Source organism: Puccinia triticina, chromosome 7A (assembly GCF_026914185.1).
Source record: "Puccinia triticina chromosome 7A, complete sequence".
NCBI classification, from domain to species: Eukaryota; Fungi; Basidiomycota; class Pucciniomycetes; order Pucciniales; family Pucciniaceae; genus Puccinia; species Puccinia triticina.
In genome coordinates this window covers 2,097,993-2,117,190 of record NC_070564.1, presented here as the reverse complement: position 1 = coordinate 2,117,190, position 19,198 = coordinate 2,097,993, and the positions used below count along the sequence as shown (strand labels likewise).

General features: G+C 46.1%; 1 protein-coding gene across 1 annotated transcript; it reads left to right on the top strand.

Moving 5' to 3' along the window:
• Positions 1 to 12,311: 12,311 nt before the first annotated feature.
• Positions 12,312 to 14,636, top strand: PtA15_7A245 (uncharacterized protein; the record flags this gene model as incomplete). The annotated part of the gene is made up of 5 exons (XM_053170832.1): positions 12,312 to 12,328; positions 12,389 to 13,029; positions 13,308 to 13,466; positions 14,226 to 14,335; positions 14,457 to 14,636. The coding sequence occupies 5 exons, from the start codon at positions 12,312 to 12,314 to the stop codon at positions 14,634 to 14,636; spliced, it is 1,107 nt and encodes a 368-aa protein (XP_053022074.1).
• Between the last annotated feature and the right edge of the window lie 4,562 nt (positions 14,637 to 19,198).

The window sequence follows — 19,198 nt, the reverse complement described above, 5'->3', positions numbered from 1 at the left end:
AAGGATAGAATGTATCGGCACAAGGCTGCCGTACAGCCCACTCCTCAAGAGGTGTTGACTTGCATTGTTGGTTGGAGATGCGGTTAACGAGGAAGCATGCGCACCGGTACGCATACAACCATAGTTTTGATGGCAGTTCCGAATGAGCCAATGTCGTCCTAGCAATGTCCCCTAGCGTTCTGTTGAGTCTCTCTGCTTCCCCATTCTGCTCCGGGGTATAGGGTGACGTAAAAATCATCTGGCATCCGATTGAATCCAGATAATCTGAAAGAGGCTTCACAGTTTACTCTTTAGCGTTGTCCAATCGTATAAATTTTGGTGCCGACTTGAATTGTGTGACCATCTTTCGCACGAGTGCCATGATGATCTGTGGAACTTTGGACCTTGACTTCATGGGATATACAAACGAGTATGTAGTAGCGTGGTTGCGGATTGTGAGTAAGAATCGATTGCTATGTACGTCAGGGTCGAATGGTCCCATAACATCGGTGACTAGTAGATCAAGACGGTTTTCTCGCGGAATGACTTCGGGTAGTGATTGTTGACGGCGTTCGCTTTTGGTTTGTTTGCAGGTCTCACAGATAAACGGTGTCCAGAGTTTTAAGTCGAAGGATGGTACAAACCGTTTAAGAAAATCCTTTGCTACCCCATCGGAGACATGGCCCAAACGACAATGCCACTCATAGGCCGGAGATCTCGATTGAAGTCCGGAGCGGGTAGATACAGAATGGGCAGTTGATGAAAAGAAACAAAAAGAAGAAGGATTGATAAACCAAGATCGATGTAGAAACTTTGCAGTGATTGAGGCGAAGCTTGAGATTAAGAAAATATTGTGGTTTGGAAGAAAAAACGGCTGGAATCCGGATTTGATAAGTTGTCCCAGACTAATGAGCGTTCCGGTCATCTCCGGGCTGTATAGAACCTTCGGAATCGTGAGGGTACCATCCCCATTGACCATCTTGAGGGACCCACTATGCGTCGCCAGCATGGAACCGTCGGACAAAGCCAATTTTAGTTTCATCGGAGGATTTAACGGAGACAACAAGAAAAATGAGTGGAAAGAGCCGCTCACGTGATGGGTCGCCCCAGAATCCAAAACAGTGCCATCGCCGGTGGCACCCATCGCATCCGCACCCGCAGCTGATCGGACCGCCACATCCTGATCATGTCCTGCGGGAGGGCCGTTCGGAGGTGCGACCTGGCGGGCGAAACCGGAAGCGGGGCGACCATATAAAGGAGTGTTAGGGGGAGGCAGCTTGGCATTGCTGCGGAGTGTCGGGCAAGACGACCTCCAATGCCCTTGCACTCCACAGTAGGAACATGGCTTCCCGTCAAATAAAGATCAATCGCTGGGTCCTTGATTCCCTTTGTTGATGTTGTTAATAGCAGCCGATATGTCCTCGACAGTCGGATTTCCGGGTTTTCCAACGTTTGGTTGACGGTGTCGCTGTTGTTGTCCCTGTGGGTTGGATCGGTTTTGAAATCGTCCAGTAGGGTTCTGAGGAGCTTGTGGTGTTCTCGACATGTTCCATGACTGTTGGGGATGAGGGACAGAACGGAAAACGGACACATTCGAAGCCGAGTTACTATTGAAGCAATTACTCTCCCCGTATGCCGAAGTAATAATTGTTTGTATGTTGCAAGCAGTGGCGTCTTTTTTGCTTCCGAGCTGAAGCGATATGTTCTGGAACAATTGAGACCTAGACATCGTCGAGGGAGCCGGTGCGATTGCTTGAAGTATGAGGCCCTCAACCAGCGGGGGAAGAGCTGCCTGTACGTTTTTGAGATCTGCAAATACGTCAAAAACTTTATTGAACAACCCTTGGACGTGAGCTGGATTGGTCGTTGGACCGGTGATTTTGAATTCAAGAAGCCAGTCGATAAGCTCCATCTGCCTGAACCGAATAGTGCCTTGAAAGTTGGCCTGGACTGCATCAAACACCTTGGTGCCTTTTGTGTACCGATCCACAAGTGACAAAAGTTCATCGTGTACCGTGATTTGAATAAGATACAGCAAGCACGTTTCTTCTTGCCCCAAGAGTTTTTTGTAGTTGTCCGTATTCTCGAAGAACAACGCATGGTTGAGCGTCAAAAGGATGACCCGGGAAAGATCCCGTTCGATCTCAGTTTTGTAAACACTCGGTTGCTGGAGAAACTTATTACAAGGAGAAATGTCCGACGTCGGCTGTGACATGGGTAGGTTTGAAGGTGGTTGATCCAACGAGAACTCAGAGACGTTCGACAATTCTTCTGTCGGTGATGTATCCAATGGTGAGTAAGATGGTGATGTACCCCGTGGTACGTTTAACTTGGGTCGATATTCAGGTATGGGAATAAGGGTCGTTATCGGTAATCCAAAAGGATTCTGAACCACGCAATAGTTGGGCAGAGCCGGAGCCGGATGTGATAACCTTTCGTTGATGTGCCGAGTTAGAGTTAACGTAGGATATAGCCGAAATGAAAGGAGAAGGGGGCCGGTTTAGTTCTAATGGATCTGTTTTTTCTTCAACGGGAGATGGTGGTAAGGGTGGAAGTGCGAGTAAAGCCTTGTACGCCTTTGTTTGTTTCGGGCGTTTCGCTCGTGTAGGAGGTGGTAGCGGTCCAGCGATTTCAGGTTTTTCGCGCCGGGTGTTGACCATGCATCAATTCAAATCAGACGTGATTCCCAACCGTATGGGCTAGCGAAGTGGTGAGCAGTCAAATCTTAATCTGTTGCTTTGAAGTGAAAACCCTTCAGTTGACATTGCTCCTCCACGCCCGCCTCTTGACTACTCCATACTCCAAATGTGGAGTTTGCACACCGCACACTACAACATCCTTCTTTAAGTCTCTCAGATGTTTCTGGTGTTACATTTGCGTGTATATTTCAAGCAAAAAAAACATGTTCGACATAAAAACAATGAGAGGGAGTGATTGGGGATTGAGAAACTGAGTGGGGGTAGTGCATGCAACCAAGAAACAAGAGGACTACCAGACAAGGAATTTGAGAGCAATTTGAGACATAAAAGTGAGAGAAACTACAAAAAAGAAGAATGTATTGGAAATTCTATGATGCCTACCTACCCCTCTTCATTTCACTGTCATATTTTTACTCATTGTTGTTGTTGGCGTCGTCCTCATCGTTGTTGGTGTCGTCCTCATCGTCGTTGGCGTTGTCGTTGTTGTTGTTGTTGTTGTTGTTGTTGTTGTCCTTGTCGTTGTTGTTGTTGTTGTTGTTGTTGTTGTTGTTGTTGTTGTTGTTGTTGTTGTTGTTGTTGTTGTTGTTGTTGTCGTTTTTGTCATCATCCTCCTCCTCCTCCTCATCATCATTGTGTTCTTCATCCTTGTCAGAATTGATAACAGCCAGTTGTTTCCCTTTCTTCTTTGCCTTGATCAATTTTTCTCCCCTGCCCTTTTTTGAGGTTGTTTGATTGGATTTTGTAGCTTTTATAGCTGTGGCGGGGTTGTTGTTGGAATCTGACGGCTGACTCCAACTTACTGCATGCAAGGTGTGCACGGTACGGAGGTTTGCTCTATTCTTGCTATGACGTCAAGAACGCTCCGGGTGTCGATACTCCTTTTCTAGAGCAGTTGACCGTCCCCTTCCGGGGCCTGTTGACCATCATCTGATTTCTTCTTCTTCATCTCGACAACTCACTTCCACGGCGCAAGTCAACTCTCTCATTGTAACACGCCGGGATTCCATCGTCGAGGTCACTTTGTCTAGGCCGACTAATCATTATAAGGTTCTTATATTTTTCCATTTACTCTTGTTGACCGTGATATAATGTTTCTGATAATTTTATTTTTGTTAGTCCTAAAGTCCTAGTATTTTGTTGTATTTGATCTCTCATAGCTCTCATCCCAAATCTTGTTCCTGTTTTATTTAGGTAAAAATCATTTTCTTTATTTATTTGTATTTTTATTTATCTTATTGTTTTTACTGAAATCATTTTTATTTAGCCCAAACTTCTCAGTTGTCAGGGTCTGCACCCAAAGTCACAGGAGCATCAGGAGGCGGCGGCCCATCAAGCACGACCAAGTCCTCATGGAAAGCCCGTAGGATATACTGCAGCCGCTCGTTTCTCATGGCCCCAGGTTTGCCGCAAAAGTCGTTCACAGTGATTCCGTGATCGTTGTCCTTGATCCGCAAAGTCACACCGAGCTTCTTCAAGGTTAATGTGGTAGATCTTCCTGGCCACTGGGCCTGCACACCGTGGGTAACTTTGGCTGAATCAATGGTCAGTAATAAACCAGCCAAATCAGTAAGAACCATGCCAAACATCCTAAGGGTGAGTGAGGGAGAAAACTTACATATCGCAGTGTTTAACTTCTCTCTAGCAGCCGTATAGTTGGACTCCTTGGACCCTGCAATTAGAAGCAAAGAAAAGATATCAGTGGGATTTGACACAAGAAAAATGGTGGATAGATGATATACCTAAATTCCAGGGGGTTTTTTGGGCCCCAATTTTGCGAGTTCAATTCTTCCTGGGTTTGGTAACTTGAGCAAGCTTTCCAGTAGCTCTTCTAATGACCTCCTGACCGCCCGCAAAGGATAGGAAGTTGGCTTCAATGTCAGTTTTCTTATCCTGTGAAAACATGTCAATAAACTGCTCCCCCATGAAGCTACCGCCACTGATGATTTCGCCTCCTGTGTCCTTAGGCTTGTACATCATCAGAAATCCTTTGACTTTGTGTGCGGCCCCAAGGTTCTTCAACTCAGTTATATTGATGTCAGTGTGATTCGCATGAAAGATGAGGGAATGTAACTCACATCAAGGATGACCTTTTGGCTCCAGAGCTCCGTTTCAGCCTCCCGGTAAAAGCAACTCTTCTTGGTTTTTTGACAAGATTCCTCCGAAGTCCCACCATCAGGTTTCTCACAAGCACCGCGTCCAAAAGGATTGGGGAGTGTCGCCAAGAACTCAACATCCTTATATTTCAGCTGCGTAGCTCGATCGAGCTTTTTCCAGAGGCAACCGCATTGCTTATGTCGTTTTTTTATAGTTAGATTACCTTTAGTTTTAATTGATAACAATAAAATGAGTAACCAGACATAACAGACCAGAAGAAGGAGTCAATCTACTGCTTACCGTTGTAAAAGGATTTCCAAGCTTCAACATTGTATTCACAAAAGTTGTTGTACATTGTTGGCCCTCTGAAACGACTCCGGTTTCCCAAATGCTTCAAGACTGGATTGATTTTGAGGAGTCTCTCCGCAGCCAATAGTAGAACTTGTCTTTGGTAGTTGGTGTAAAGCTTGGTGAGTACATGACGTTCGTCAGCGGTGAGACGTTTGTATTGTGCATGTTTGGTGACCTTTTGGCGCAGCTGATTGATCTCGAGATCCTTCATCAAATCAACAATCCTGGGGTCTAGACGCTTTTGATTGTTCTTGTCGGACTTGGGGCCATCAACAACTGCATTGGCAGCGTCTCCGTTGCGATGAGGTTCCAAAGATTTGAATTCGAAGCCGCCATTGTCAGTCTGTTCTCCAGCATTGTCAAATTGTTGGTTGGCTGCTCCCAAATTCCCAATGCTTCCGGTGGCAGTCTCTTGATGAGGAGCGTTGGATGTTGAAGGTGGAGTCAAAGGTAGATTAGTGGTGCCAGACCGAGTCAAACACTGAGCATTGTTGGCTTGAGTTCTCACACGCTTTGGAGCAGAAGCACCTGAGAGCTGGCTTATGGAAGTTACTCGTTTATTGCTTGCCGTCTGGGTCCCAAAAGATGGCGGAATCATTTTTGCAGGTGGCGATTTTGGAACTAAAAAATATGTTTGTCAGTCTTGATGAAACGACTCCGCAATGTAGACAAGACCAAAAAGAACCCACATGATAGCTTGGGAGTGGATACAGGAGATGAAATATTCCCAAATGTGAAATGATCCTTTCCAACGGTTTGTAAGGATGATGGAACTTGGGCTACAGCCAAAGAATTTTTTTTGGGTATTTTGTTTGTCAGTCTTGAAGGAATGACCAACGCAGATATCAAGAAAATAGAAGAAAAAACGTACTTGATCGCCGAGTATTGGACACAGAAGGTGAAAAATTTCCGACCGTTTGTAAGGATGTAGGCGATATGGAAGCAGATGATAACAATGGAGCAGATCTCCGGATGGCAGAGCCGGGGGCCCAAGGCGTGCGTCGGTGCAAATTTGGAGCCGCGCTCATGGCAGAGCCGGGGCCCCGAGGTGTGCGTTGGTGCAAATTTGAGGCCGTGCTCCCCATCATGGCTCGTCACCGAAGCTCTTGCATAAAATTTGCCCCGGTGCGGGTGGGAAGTCGGCCCGGCTGGCCGGGCGGCGCAGAGCCCAACAGTGAATCTCGTAAGCCAGGAATGCAAGCAAAACAAGAGAAGAGGATGAACAATTCAAGTTAGCGGACAGAGGATGTCGGATCTTGATTAGCTTGAGTATTTGGTGGGGAGTGAGGGGAGAATGGTGGATGGAACTTGGAAGGGCCGGTGAGTGGATTTCTTACATAATGGGGAGAATGGTGGATGGAACTTGGAAGGGCCGGTGAGTGGATTTCTTAAATAATGGATCCATCAAGTCATTTCCGATGATCAATGGAAATACCAGTACTTCTGCTCCGGCCTGTACCTCTGGTCCAATCAGTTATATCTGATATCCTGGCGCAGACCCCACCTTTGTGGAACCAATGATTGGGGTTCCTTGAAAGTATCCAGGAAACGGAGCCAGACTTTACAAACAGATATTTGTGCTTCAATTTGAGTAACCCAGCCAGTCAGTACTTCTGCTCCGGCCTGTACCTCTGGTCCAATCAGTTATATCTGATATCCTGGCGCAGGCTCCGCCTTTGTGGAAGTTCCTGGAAAGTATCCAGGAAACGGTGCCAGACTTTGTCTTGTATCTGATGACAGGCACAGCCTGAAGCTGGAACCAGTGCTTGGTGGAGATATCCTAGAAACAGAATTTTAGAAGCAAGAATTGGGCCATCCTTTTAGATTCACAGAGGAGCTTGCGGCATATATTTTTGATGCTCGAAATAGCAGGTGAGCATATAATAATTATGTTGTTATTTTGATATGTTGATAGGTGATGGATTAGTTCACCGGAGCTTGCAGCGGCCACATTGGGCCATCCTGAAGTGATGTCATTGAGTTCGGGTTGCCAACCTGACTGTTATCCAACCATATCCAACTAACCACTTGAATCCCATCCCTCAACTACTCGAATCCCTCTACATCTGACGTCTCGCACCTTTTACATTCAAGCTCTGAAACATTATTTTCTTGACTTGGTTGATTGGTTTCTTTACTCGGTTCATATTCATACAATTCAGGGTATATCCCATCAGTCATCTTGTTGCCTTTATACACTCTGGCTGAATTCACCACGGCTTTCATTCTTGGGACATAGAGACTTCTCCGTCACAATTTTGATATCTATCCTGATGGCCAAGAAACGTTTGAAACCAAAAAAGACACCCCCTCCCTGGGAGCCCACTAATCACTTGATTAGGGCCTTCCTGGACTACTCTAACAACCGGCCCACTTTTGCTCGTTGCTTTGGCACAGCTGGAGGGTGATTTTCAACTTGCTTCAATTGTTTTGTGTGATATTTCTGTTGTAATTTTGTACATAAAACACGCCAAAACTTAGATCCAGAGGTCCAGGATTATGTGGATTTAAGAAAGTGGGATTTAGGGCCCATGGTGGAGATTCTCTGAGGGAATGGGGAAAGGATCTGGATAGGAATGAAGCCATGCTTCTTACCTATCATTTGATAAATATGACCTGCCATCGACGCGGATTTTCTGTTTCTGCCTCCCCGCTTTCACCGCTTAGGTGAGTCCCTTCTGCGGAGGGCCCTTCGGGCCCCCCTCGGAGGGACTTTGATAAGTTTGATCCCTACACGGTTTGCGACGTATGCAACTTCAAAGACACTATGGAACAACTTCCTGGTCTACTGGCTCACTCATCACCAACACTGCAGGCCACGGATGAGGCAAACATTCAAAACACTCAAACTACGATCGGGCTCCGTATCGGCTCGGTACCTCTTAAATGCCCCAGAGCCAACCTCTCGAATGCCCCAGAACCACTCAGGCAGTAGCACAATTTATTCGGGGCACCGGGCGCTTTCTGGACACTCGGCACTGCATCCTCTCAGCGGCGGCATTATCACCAACCCCCTCATAGGATCCAGTTCTTCTGCTGTCTCCCCACTCTAGTCTTAGCCATAATTTTCTGTTTTCCCTTTTCTCTCAAATTTTTCATTTTTCTTTGTTTTAGCTTGCAAATCTTGACGGAAATGGTTGTAGTCCAATGAGACATCTCTTAATCACTACTTCTACTCTTCTGTTGGTATCGACTCATAGTGCGCAATGTCAAAACAAACTGCACATAAAAAAAGCATGCAGCTGATCTCGGTCCCCGGTCTCCCCGCCCGCAATATGAATATATGGGCCCAGGGTGTAGTTACGCTTGGCTATGAAGGTCATGACTGATTGCATCACGACCGCTCATAGCCGAACATTTGAGGGTCGGTCGCATGCGACATTCGACCTGGGTGTACATTATATTTGTGTTACTCTGTGGTAATCGATGAAAACGTTACACTACGGCCTTCGTGTGGCACACGTATCCTTGACGCAGGGTATCTATGTATGGAAAATGGCAACCGGGGTTAAAATGAAATGCCGGCTCATTTTTTTATCTGCGGTCTGCGTGTCGAGGAAAAGAACAACCCGTTTGACTGCTAGAAACTGTCGTCTATGCAGTGCTAGCTACCATATTCCCTTTCAGCGTTTGTTCTATAAATAATCAGGGGGACTCTTTGACATGCTTGGCACACGTCCTTCCGATCAGATTCATCATCCACTTCCTCCAACGATAACTTGACTGAACTGCTTTTGTTTCTGCATTACCACGCAAGGGCACTCTCTTCCTTCCAATCAATAAATGGCTGGTTTACTATCTTTAATCTTGCTCTTCCTAGTAGTAGTATCTGTTATGGGGCCTAAACCAATCCAGGGGGCAACTAACAAGCTCCCTAAGTCAAAAGGTACTAACAAACCTGTCCCATTTGGTTTTGGCTCCAAAGTGACCGGCGGTGGGAATGTCACTCCTCAAACCCCAAAGGATACTGCAGAACTGCAAGCCTGGCTGGCAGATAAAGTTCCTAGAGTAATTTTGATTGACAAAACTTACGATTTTACTTCTTCTACTACAATAACTGCCCAGGGATGGTAAATATGGTTCAACTGGGTTCAAATAATGTTCCAAATTTTTACCTGAGCTGATGGTGTATTTTGATCTTATAGCCAACCTTGGAAACCTTGCTCAAATGGAATGAAAGTACAGTCAGCAAGAAATGAAGGTCTGCTTTTCACCTAGTGCTGAGTTTTCAGAAATTCTGCAACTGACTTGTAGGATTGGCTTAATTAGATGATTGGTGCACCAAAGAAAAAAATATTTCTGGGAATATCCCTGTATGCATGGCTGCCAAATTTATATGTATTAGTGGGATTCACAGTTTTCATTCAAACCAAATTTATTCATGTAAAGTTTTCTTTGACAGGTTTCACTTGACCCCTCTGCATTGAAGCCCCTGAGAATTGGAAGTAAAAAGACTTTGTTGGGTGTTGGTAAATCAGCAATCATCAGGGGGAAAGGGCAAGCTTTCCAATTATTTTGTTCTTAACTGCCATCAAACTGATTTATGCTTGTTTTTTTTTTCTCAGAATTTCTCTATCTGGTGTTGAGAATATCATCATTCAGGTCTGCCCTGATTTTTTTTGATCAAACAATTTTTTATCAGCCCCTCAAAATCTTTCATTCAATTTTGCCTTGCTAGAATATCCACATCACATTGTTGAATCCACATTTGGTCAGTGTGACTGTTGGGTTTTCCAATTTCTTGCTCAATTCATTTGGTCTATGAAAATTTGAAACCACTGTCTCACATATATTTTCTGGATTGAAATCAATGAATAGGTCTGGGGAGGGGATGGACTCTTGATTAAGGGTGCAAAGAATGTGATTCTTGTTAAATTCTTAGAAAAGCAGCATGGAGATTTTGACTGCCAATTTTTGAATTTGCAGATATGGATTGACCATTGCACTTTCAGCAACATTGGTCGGCAGATGATTGTTTCTGGTGGTAAAAGGCAGGGTGAAGAAAACACAGGTATCACAATATCTAACAACCTATTTTCAGGAAAAACTCAATGGTCCTCTCGTTGTCAAAAGTAATTTTAACTTTTCTAAATCTTGCACAATACAAATTCTCTAATTAAAAATATGAACCTGACAACCAAAACCTTATTTCACATATAAGCCATCATTACTGGACAATCTTTTTCACAGGAGCCAATGATGAAATAACTATGGCTAACAAGTCAGTTTCTTTTTCTCAAACCTAAATGGACACATCCTACCATAAGAACAGATTTCCAAAAATCAGATTAATCAATCTAAAAATTATTTTCACCAGCTGCATTGATTATACGTCAGGTAGGAGTCCAAAAACCGGAGGTTCTGGGAACCCCAAGGTGCTATTACATTAGTGAGTTCAAATATATAAAAATTGATCTAATTGCAATATATTACTCTATCACATAACCTCACAGAAAATAAATTTCTGTTTTTTCAGCTATAATAATCTACACACAAACATTATGTGAGAATTTCATATCTTGATATAATGATCACTGGAAGGATGGGGAGATTGTTTTTATATCTTGCTAATTCTTGGATTCTGAAATTATTGCCAAAAGAGGTGCAACATTCCAAGTAGCAGGAGGAAGCAATATGCTAGCAGAAGGAAATGTTTTTCAGAATGTGAAAGTTCAAGACCCCACTGATTTTTCAACACAGGATGGTGGGCAATCTTATGTTCCTTTCAGCCCTCAAGAGGCAAATCAATGCAACTCAATTCTTGGAAGACCTTGTATTGCCAACCTGATGATACAGTCTTCGGCATACAAGTTTTCTCTTGATAATCAAGCTCTGGCTATCTGCAGAGTTAGTTTTTTTTTAACATATTTAATTAATCAAGATTCTTTTGTTTTACAAAACAAATTCAGATTCTGATTATTTGATTTTGAAACAGGCATATCCAGCAGTGACTCAAGCTAATGTCTTACCCGCTTCCAGCATCCAGAATGGAGTTCCAGGTGGTTGTGGCATTGGTTATTTATAGTACTAGATTCCAAGGCAGCTTGACCACTGCAAACATCAAGTCAAATGATCTGGATCTCCAAAACCCCCTCCCCCCCCCTCCCTTCCATTGCTATATTTCGTAATAATCTGAAAGAAATACCCACACTTAAATAGTACTCTCCTTCCCAATTAATACTCAAGCTTGATTGGCATAGGTCAAAATACCTACCATCTACCTGCCCAAAAGAAATCTTAATTCAAAATTTTGAACCATCAATCTTAAAAATAACTTTATGACATCCAATAATAATTATCCAAGTTTATTAAAGCCTCTGAATCACAAAACAAAACTTTAAGGGTTTCCCCTACAAATCTAGAAAGATCATAAAGAAAAATCAAGGGTTCCCCCTCTACAACTTCCAGAAAAAAAACAAGAAGGGTTTTCCCCCTACAAATGCCAAACTCAACAAAAAAACACAATTTAAAAAAAATCATGCAACCAGCCACCTAATATCAGCAAGCTAATGCACCATGGCCCACCATCCATCCCTGTCTAGCAGGGTTAAAAAATGGTGAGAGGATGACCCCCAGCGCGCCGCATTGAAGGCATTATGCAAAGGGGGGCCAACAAGTTTAGCCCCTCAAACTGCGCAAGTGCAACAGCGGAGGGGGTGAGGACAAGCCGCCAGCTGGAAGTGCAGTGGCAAAGAACGTCCTGGGGTTTAACAATCACGACAGACAGGTTTATATATCCCATCTGAATCTTTGGCCCAGCCCTCGCCCAAATCCACCGTGGATACCAGACACCACCACCACACCGCTGCCTCATCTTGGATCAAGCAACCCCGCCGTTTGAGCCCTGCGCCACGCTCCCCATTGGCTAGACATCCGCAATAAACTCAACCTAACCAGGCAAGTCATTACTGGTTTCTCTTTCCCCTGCGCCACTCTCAACAGTTCTCATGACCATCCCGGTGCAACTCTCAACAGTTTTCATGACCTGCAATCCTCAGACATCTCTAGCGGGTCGCGGTTCAAGCCAGTGGCATTCCCCCTTACCGGCGTGTTTCCTTGCGCCAGAGGCTCGGATGTCATGGATACAGTCCATTTTGTTTATTGGTTTGCTTGAATGCCAGCTCCGAGATATTTTGCTCATTCTTCTAAGTTGTTTCTGCTGCAGTGCAGGTCAATTCAGAGAGCGGGATGAGCGGGATGGTCAGGTCAGAGAGCGGGATGGCCAGGGAAATGGCCTACAGCGCTTGCCAAACGTGATCCTACAGCTCAGTGAGCTCCGCCAGCGCCCAACAAACAATCTCAACCAGCGGCATCCCCCACTTTCAAGTGCGCTCACTTGTCTTCACAAGCAGCAGTCTCACTCCAGAGCAGGTCTTCAAGAATCCAATCAAGCCTCACAGCCCATTGTATCACGTCTGGCGGGACTCTGCCTGCCGAGAGCTATGGCCCATCCCACTCGAATATGTAGACGTCAAGAATCTTACTTGCAAATGGGATATGCTGGTTTTCTACTTTGCAGCCCGCAAGACCCTGACCATCTGGCTATCTTACTACAAGCACCACGGCTCCTGGCAGCCACTGGATGTCTCAAAAACCTTCTGGGACTCACTGCAGGCCGCCCAAGACGAGCTTCAAGCCTGCACCAAAAGCTTCTCCCCCTCTGATCCAGCCAAGAGCCGAGGCCCAGCAGCACCGGTCAAATTCATGGGCTACACCGGCTACGAGCTCCTCTCCAAATCGGTTCCCCATTACAACCTCCCCTGTCGGGCCTCAGCTGCCGTGCCCAACGCTCAGCTTGGCTTTTGGCCACCTGGACCGCCTCCGCACTCAAACCCCACCGCCAGCAGCCTACACCCGCCGGACAATCTCCCCATCCCCATCAACTCTTCTCACTCTCTGTTGGCTTGTCCTTGGACAACAAGCAGTGGACTTGGACTGTCAGCAAGATCTTCAAGCCACCTTGCCCTGCAATCCTAACCGAGCAGTACCCCCACTCCACTCCCTCCCCCAGCCAAAGACCCCCACCGGAGCTCTGGAGTGGATTTTCAATGAGGCCGAGTAAATGGAGGCAATCAACTTGGCAAAAACCAGATTTTCTCGCGGGAGTCTTACAAGCTGTGTCTATTATTTCAATGTCCAGCCTATTCAGCTAAATATATCTGATCCTCGCGACTTCTCTTCCAGCGTCCACCGGACGGTCAACAGCCACTGAAAAACCAGCTATTCTTACAACATTGATTGGAAGCAAGCCATTATTACCAGCAGCTCAGGTGGAGCTTGAAGGAGACCAAGCCAGAGATCGCCAGCCCCAAACTGGAGTGACCCAAGCTGCTGAAATCAACTGTAAATATGTAGTGGTAAAGATTGCAAGTGCCTTGCAAGCAAGAGCTACAAAGATGAAGGAGCTCAATGAGTTTATTATTCTCACTAACAAGAGAATCTATCCCATGTGGTATTCTCAACACTTAATGGTATGGGCACCTCAACGGCCACCATCCAAGAGCCAATTATGTTTTCTTTAAACTGATCTCATAACTATTTGTTCAATCATCTATCCAAGTTTATTAAAGACACAGATTTGCCAGAACCTTAAAAAAAATTCAAGGGTTCCACCTGTAAATACACAAAATGAGAGAAAAAAAATCATGAGTTTCCCCATTGGACAAACAACCAATGCAAAATCCGCAACAATCTATGAATCAAAAAAAGCTCTCTCAATTCTCAACCTAGCCTTCCAACATCAGCAGTGCTGAGCACCCAGGCTCAACCTCCAGCCCACGTCAAGCGCGCGTGTCAAAAAGGTTGGACGTGAAGGCCCCCGGCCCGCAGCAAAGGCTGCTGACCAGTGGGGGGGCCCACTCTTTGCCCCTCAGACTGCGCACACGCAACAGCGGAGGGGTTGAGGACAACAGATAGCTGGAAGTGCAGCATCTCCAATCGCCTGGGGGAACAGCTACGCCGCCAAGCTGCCACCTTTTAAGCTCTCCGCTCCTCACTCAGGCCAGAACGCTCACTCCTCTCACACAAACGCATGTTTAATCTGATCTTGACTAAGCTTTGTTATTCCACGCCACCAAGCCTGTCCATGCAACACTGAAACAGATCGAACTCATCAGCCAGTTCTGCAACCCCAGAAAAACCAATGTGCCAACGCGACCATCACCCCGCCTGGATTCCTCCACCCCGACTGGAGCCTCTTCATTGCCCGCTTTGTCAGCCCAAGGCACTCAAACTGGTCAAAAATTACCATTGGATCTTCCATACCCGTTCCCATCTGATCCCATACCCCCCTCCGCCTCACTATGATCATCATTATCTGACGCCTCCAACCAGAGACCACCACCCTCCAACCGGCCGCCCTTGGGCGCATCCACGCCCACCCACTACCTTAACTTGAAGAGTCTTGATTTCCTGCCCCGCTCAACCGTCAACGTGGTCGTGATCGTGATCCAGACAAACCATCCCACCCACAACCCCTTGTTCAACAAGCTCGGCGCAGGGGACGGCAAGTAGCGCCAGGCGAGGATCTTGAGAACAAGCAGACAAAGCCAGAGAGCCTCATTGAGAAAGTGATCTCAATGCAGCGGCTGTTCTTTGAGAGGATCGGCAAGCCCCTGCCAGAGCCCATAGCAGAGCAGGTCGCCGCCATGCTCATCAACTGCAATCAATACACCAACTGGCCCGCCGCCCTAGGCTCTGAAGTCACCGCCATCGCTACCCGCATCATCCCACACTTGAAGACCACTCCAGCTATGGTACTACTTCCCACAACTCCTGCCTTCTATTGCAACTGCAACCTCCCCTTGGCCGGATTCCCCTCATTTTGAGTTGAAATCAATCACTATTAGGATTTTGCAACCAAAGTTCCGTTTCCGCTCTTCAAAGCAATCTATTAATTTGCCAATATGGCTGGATTTTCAAGCAAAAACGGTCAACAAAGCAATCTTAGCTCCAACATCCAAATGGCTAGCAACTTGGTCCTCTCTGAATGTCAGATTGCCTATTATGATTAGTATTAGCTTTTTTCTTCATTTTAGTATTGCAAAAGGACTATTTGTAAGACTTCATTCAATTGTTAATAAAGTACACAGAATTTTATACCTTATTGAATGTATTTATCCAAGATTATTTAAGACATGGACTCACAGGATTCAAGATCAAGGTTTCACCCTACAATTTCCAATGGACCACAAAATTGCGCATGCATACAAACCTGATACAGTAAAGGAAAACATAACCAGGAGGAATGCTTATTTTTCTACTGCACTAAGAATACAATAATTTCTGGTTTCTAGAAATTAGAGATGGCTCCGTCATGTGAAACTTCGCCTGACACCTCAGGCAACGCGCCTCCTCTGTCTCGACCGGTCCAGCCTCACAACCATCACGCCCGAGCTACAGTTCAAACTAACCCTCACGATACAGGTAAGTCTGACTCCTATACCAGTTTCAACTGATGATACAGGATGATACAGGAACCGCGTGCTGACTGAATCATCACTTTACCCTCATTTACCGCCCAGGCAATGCTCACATGCAGGAAGAATACAACCAAACCGGTCAAGGCCTAGATACCGCAACCAACCTGGACCCTTATTGGGCCAGTGCAGAGCGACGTTAATCAGGCACTCTATCACAGTAAGCCACCTTACTCGTAGCACTATAAAAGAGGCCAGTGGAACTGATCCCTTGTCTCGCTTCTCTCGTCGCACTTCTTTCTCACAGTCCTAACCCAGCAGCCAGATCACTTCGAGCCTTATTCCAATAACCTTTCTCCCTTGCCTCACTCTTCAGCTCCTAGACCCTGTCCTGTCTTGTGCGACCAACAAACCACAGCAGCCTGAAGCTTTTTTCACTTCTCTCTGATTCACGTCCTCTACAGACCTTCTTCTTCCTCGCCTATACTTGTTCTCATTGTTTCTTTACTTCACTATCTCATCCCGTCTCTTACCATCGCGATCCTGCTCTTAGGTAAGACTCAGAATCTTTTATTGTTTCCTCCTGAAAAACTCTTTCTTTTTCCATCTCTCTATCATTGTACATATACTTGTTTGTTTGATACAAGAGGTCTGATGAAATACACGCTCTTAGTCTCCTGAATTCTTGCACGTCACACCCGGGTACCCGCGCGGGTGCGGGTACCCGCGGCCTGTTTTGACTGGATCCTGACATCCGTACCCGCATCCGCACTCGTTGGCGGGTACCCGCCAGCCTGGGCGGGTACCCGCGCGGATACCCGCGGATACCCGCTCCTTGAAACTCCTCTCGGCGACCGGAAGGGGCCCCTTTCGGTCGAAGAGGGATGACCTCGGCGACCAAAAGGAAGCCGTTCTGGTTGCAATAAGACCTCTGCGACCAGGAGGTTTCCTTCTGTTCGCCGAGGTAACTTTGACGACCAGGAGGTTTCCTTCTGGTCGCCGAGGTAACTTCAGCGACCAGGAGGTTGTCCTCTGGTCGCCGAGGTAGCTTCAGCGATCAGGAGGTTAGCTTCTGCTCGCCGAGGTAACCTCGGCGACCAAGAGGTTGCCTTCTGGTCGGCGAGGTAACCTCTGCGACCAGGAGGTTACCTGCTGGTCGCGCGCTGAGGTTATTTAACCTCTGCGACCAGGACTATTTCCTCTTGGTCGCCGAGGTTTTACAAACTTCGTGACCAAGATAGTATCCTCCTGGTCGCCGAGGTTTTGTAACCTCTGCGACCGGGAGGATTTTTTCCTTCTGGTCGCCGAGATACAGCCCCGGTGACCGGAAGGAATCCCTCCTGGTCGATGAGGTTGTGTGTCCTCGGCGACCAGGTGGGTTTTTCTGGCTGCCAAGGCTGTAAAACCTTGGCAACCGGAAGGGATCAGGCCTTCCGGTTGAAGGGATGAGGCCTTCCGGTTGAAGCGGTGGGCGGGTGCGGGCGGGTGTGGGTTGAATTATCCGGGTACCCGCCCACTTTTTCCCGGAATCTCAGACATCCGCACCCGCACCCGCACCCGCCGGCCGTGGCGGGTACCCGCCAGCGGATAGCAGGTACCCGCAACGGGTTCGCCGGGGCCATCTCTACTAGAAATCTCCTTGCCAAGAATCAGTCTTTACCATGTCTTTCTATGTGCCCAAATCTCCAAAGGTCTTCATCTTCAATATTAATTGAAAATTCTTGTCAGACTCTCACATTTTCCTGCCCCACACCCTGGCACACACTTTGGTATTAATGGAAGGGGGTGGGAGGGGGAGCTGGCCAGTGCATCCAGATTGAATTTGAACAGAGGAAGAGGGGGGGGGGGGTGGCAATGTCCTACCTCCCCCCTATTTAACCCAAGACTGTTTAATTTCAAAGAAACCAAAACAACAGAACTAAAAGAAAGAACAAATAATAATCAAATTAGAACAGTAAATAAAATAATGAGAAACAAACCCAATAGCTGATAAGAAGTACATCAAAGAAGGACAAATGAGATTTGTGAGGACAGGGAAGTGATTTGAGGAACTAAGTGTGGAATCAGATGTTTAGTTATTTTGGTCAAGATAGATGACAAGAATGGAGGACTTTGTGTCAATCTGGAAAGTCAGATCTGAGCTGCTATATATCAGATTTTGCAGGGAACTCTAGGTCCCCAAAGATCCCCAAAGTGGTCCAGAGTTCCAGATTTCAGATTTATTCCAAGTTCACCGGAAGTCCTCCAATAGAAGCAAACAAACCCTAAATATATCATTGATCAGCAACTGATGAAAGATAGATATAAAGGAAAAAAGAACTAAGAAAGAGGACTGGAGATAAGATTAGAACAGATTATGTAGTTATAAAGATATTGGGAGAGGAAAGAAAGGGAGATTACTAAGAAACACTTGATGAAGATTTCTCACCAAGCTTGAAGATATGAAGATTTTCCAATGTTAAAGCTTTTCCAATACTTGATGAAGGCAGAATGAGTTTTGATGAGCATTTTTCAAGTGTTGAGATGATATTGATCTTGATATTGTTAGCAGGTGTGCGCGAGTGGATGGACAGAAGCAGTTTGGTTTTTCAGGAGGAGAATCAGGGAAATTAGGGAGAGTGTGAGAAATACGTAATCAAAGATCAGGTTTGATGAGGCTAATCAGTTTTTTGTCTCACACAGCTTGATTAGAAACACAGCGGAGATGTGCAGCTTGAAACAGTATTGAGCACAAATAACCACAACTTGAGTGTGAGTTTCATCAGCCCCCTGCAGCGGCAAAGCCGCATTAGCCTCTAGTATGTATATACATCCACATAATATATCAGCACTTCCATCTTATAATTCCTCTCATTGTCTTTACTTTATCTATCTTGACATTTTACACCTTCACAATATACTTTTCCCCTTCTCCAATTCTCCCACTAATTGTTAATATCAATCATGGCATTTCTCTTTCTTCTCCTTCTACCTATTACACACCCAATACTTGTTTCATTTGGGGTTCCCAAAGTTGCGAGATAGTGGCATATGTCATGAAAACATACAACCTTATTTGTGGAGACTGTCAAATGCTTCCCTGCAAAAACGGATCTGTTGGTGGCGCGGTTGAGGCAGCTGGAACAGAGTGAAGAAACTCGGGCGGTTGCGTACAAGCGCATGATGAAGGCGCGCGGCAAGTCGGTCCGCTACTGGGAAGACAAGAACTCTAGTCGATTTCGCGTCCCGCTCTCCGTCGGCGACCTTGTCCTTGCTTATAACCAATCTCTGGAAGTCCAGTGGGGGCAGCTATTTGCTCACAAGTGGAACAGGCCCTACCAAGTCGTAAAGCAGGTTCAAGGAGGGTCTTATGTTCTTTCCGAGCTTGATGGGACGGAGCTCAAGCGCCAATTTGCGGCAGATCAGGTCAAGCGGTACTTTCCGCGCGGGGGAATTACTGACCAAAAGTAAGTCCCCCTCCTTAGTATGCACCTTAGGGTATCTTTACACTGTTGTAAGCATTACGTCGCCACTTTGTGAGCCATCTGCGGGACCTTTGTTTGGGGCTTTCTTTTCAGGTTTCTCTCTCTTCCTTTGGCCGCAGTGAACGTCAAAGGAGTCTGGGGACAGACTCCAAGTGGTGGGTGGATGTGGTGGCCCCTCTCGTGGCCAGCTAGT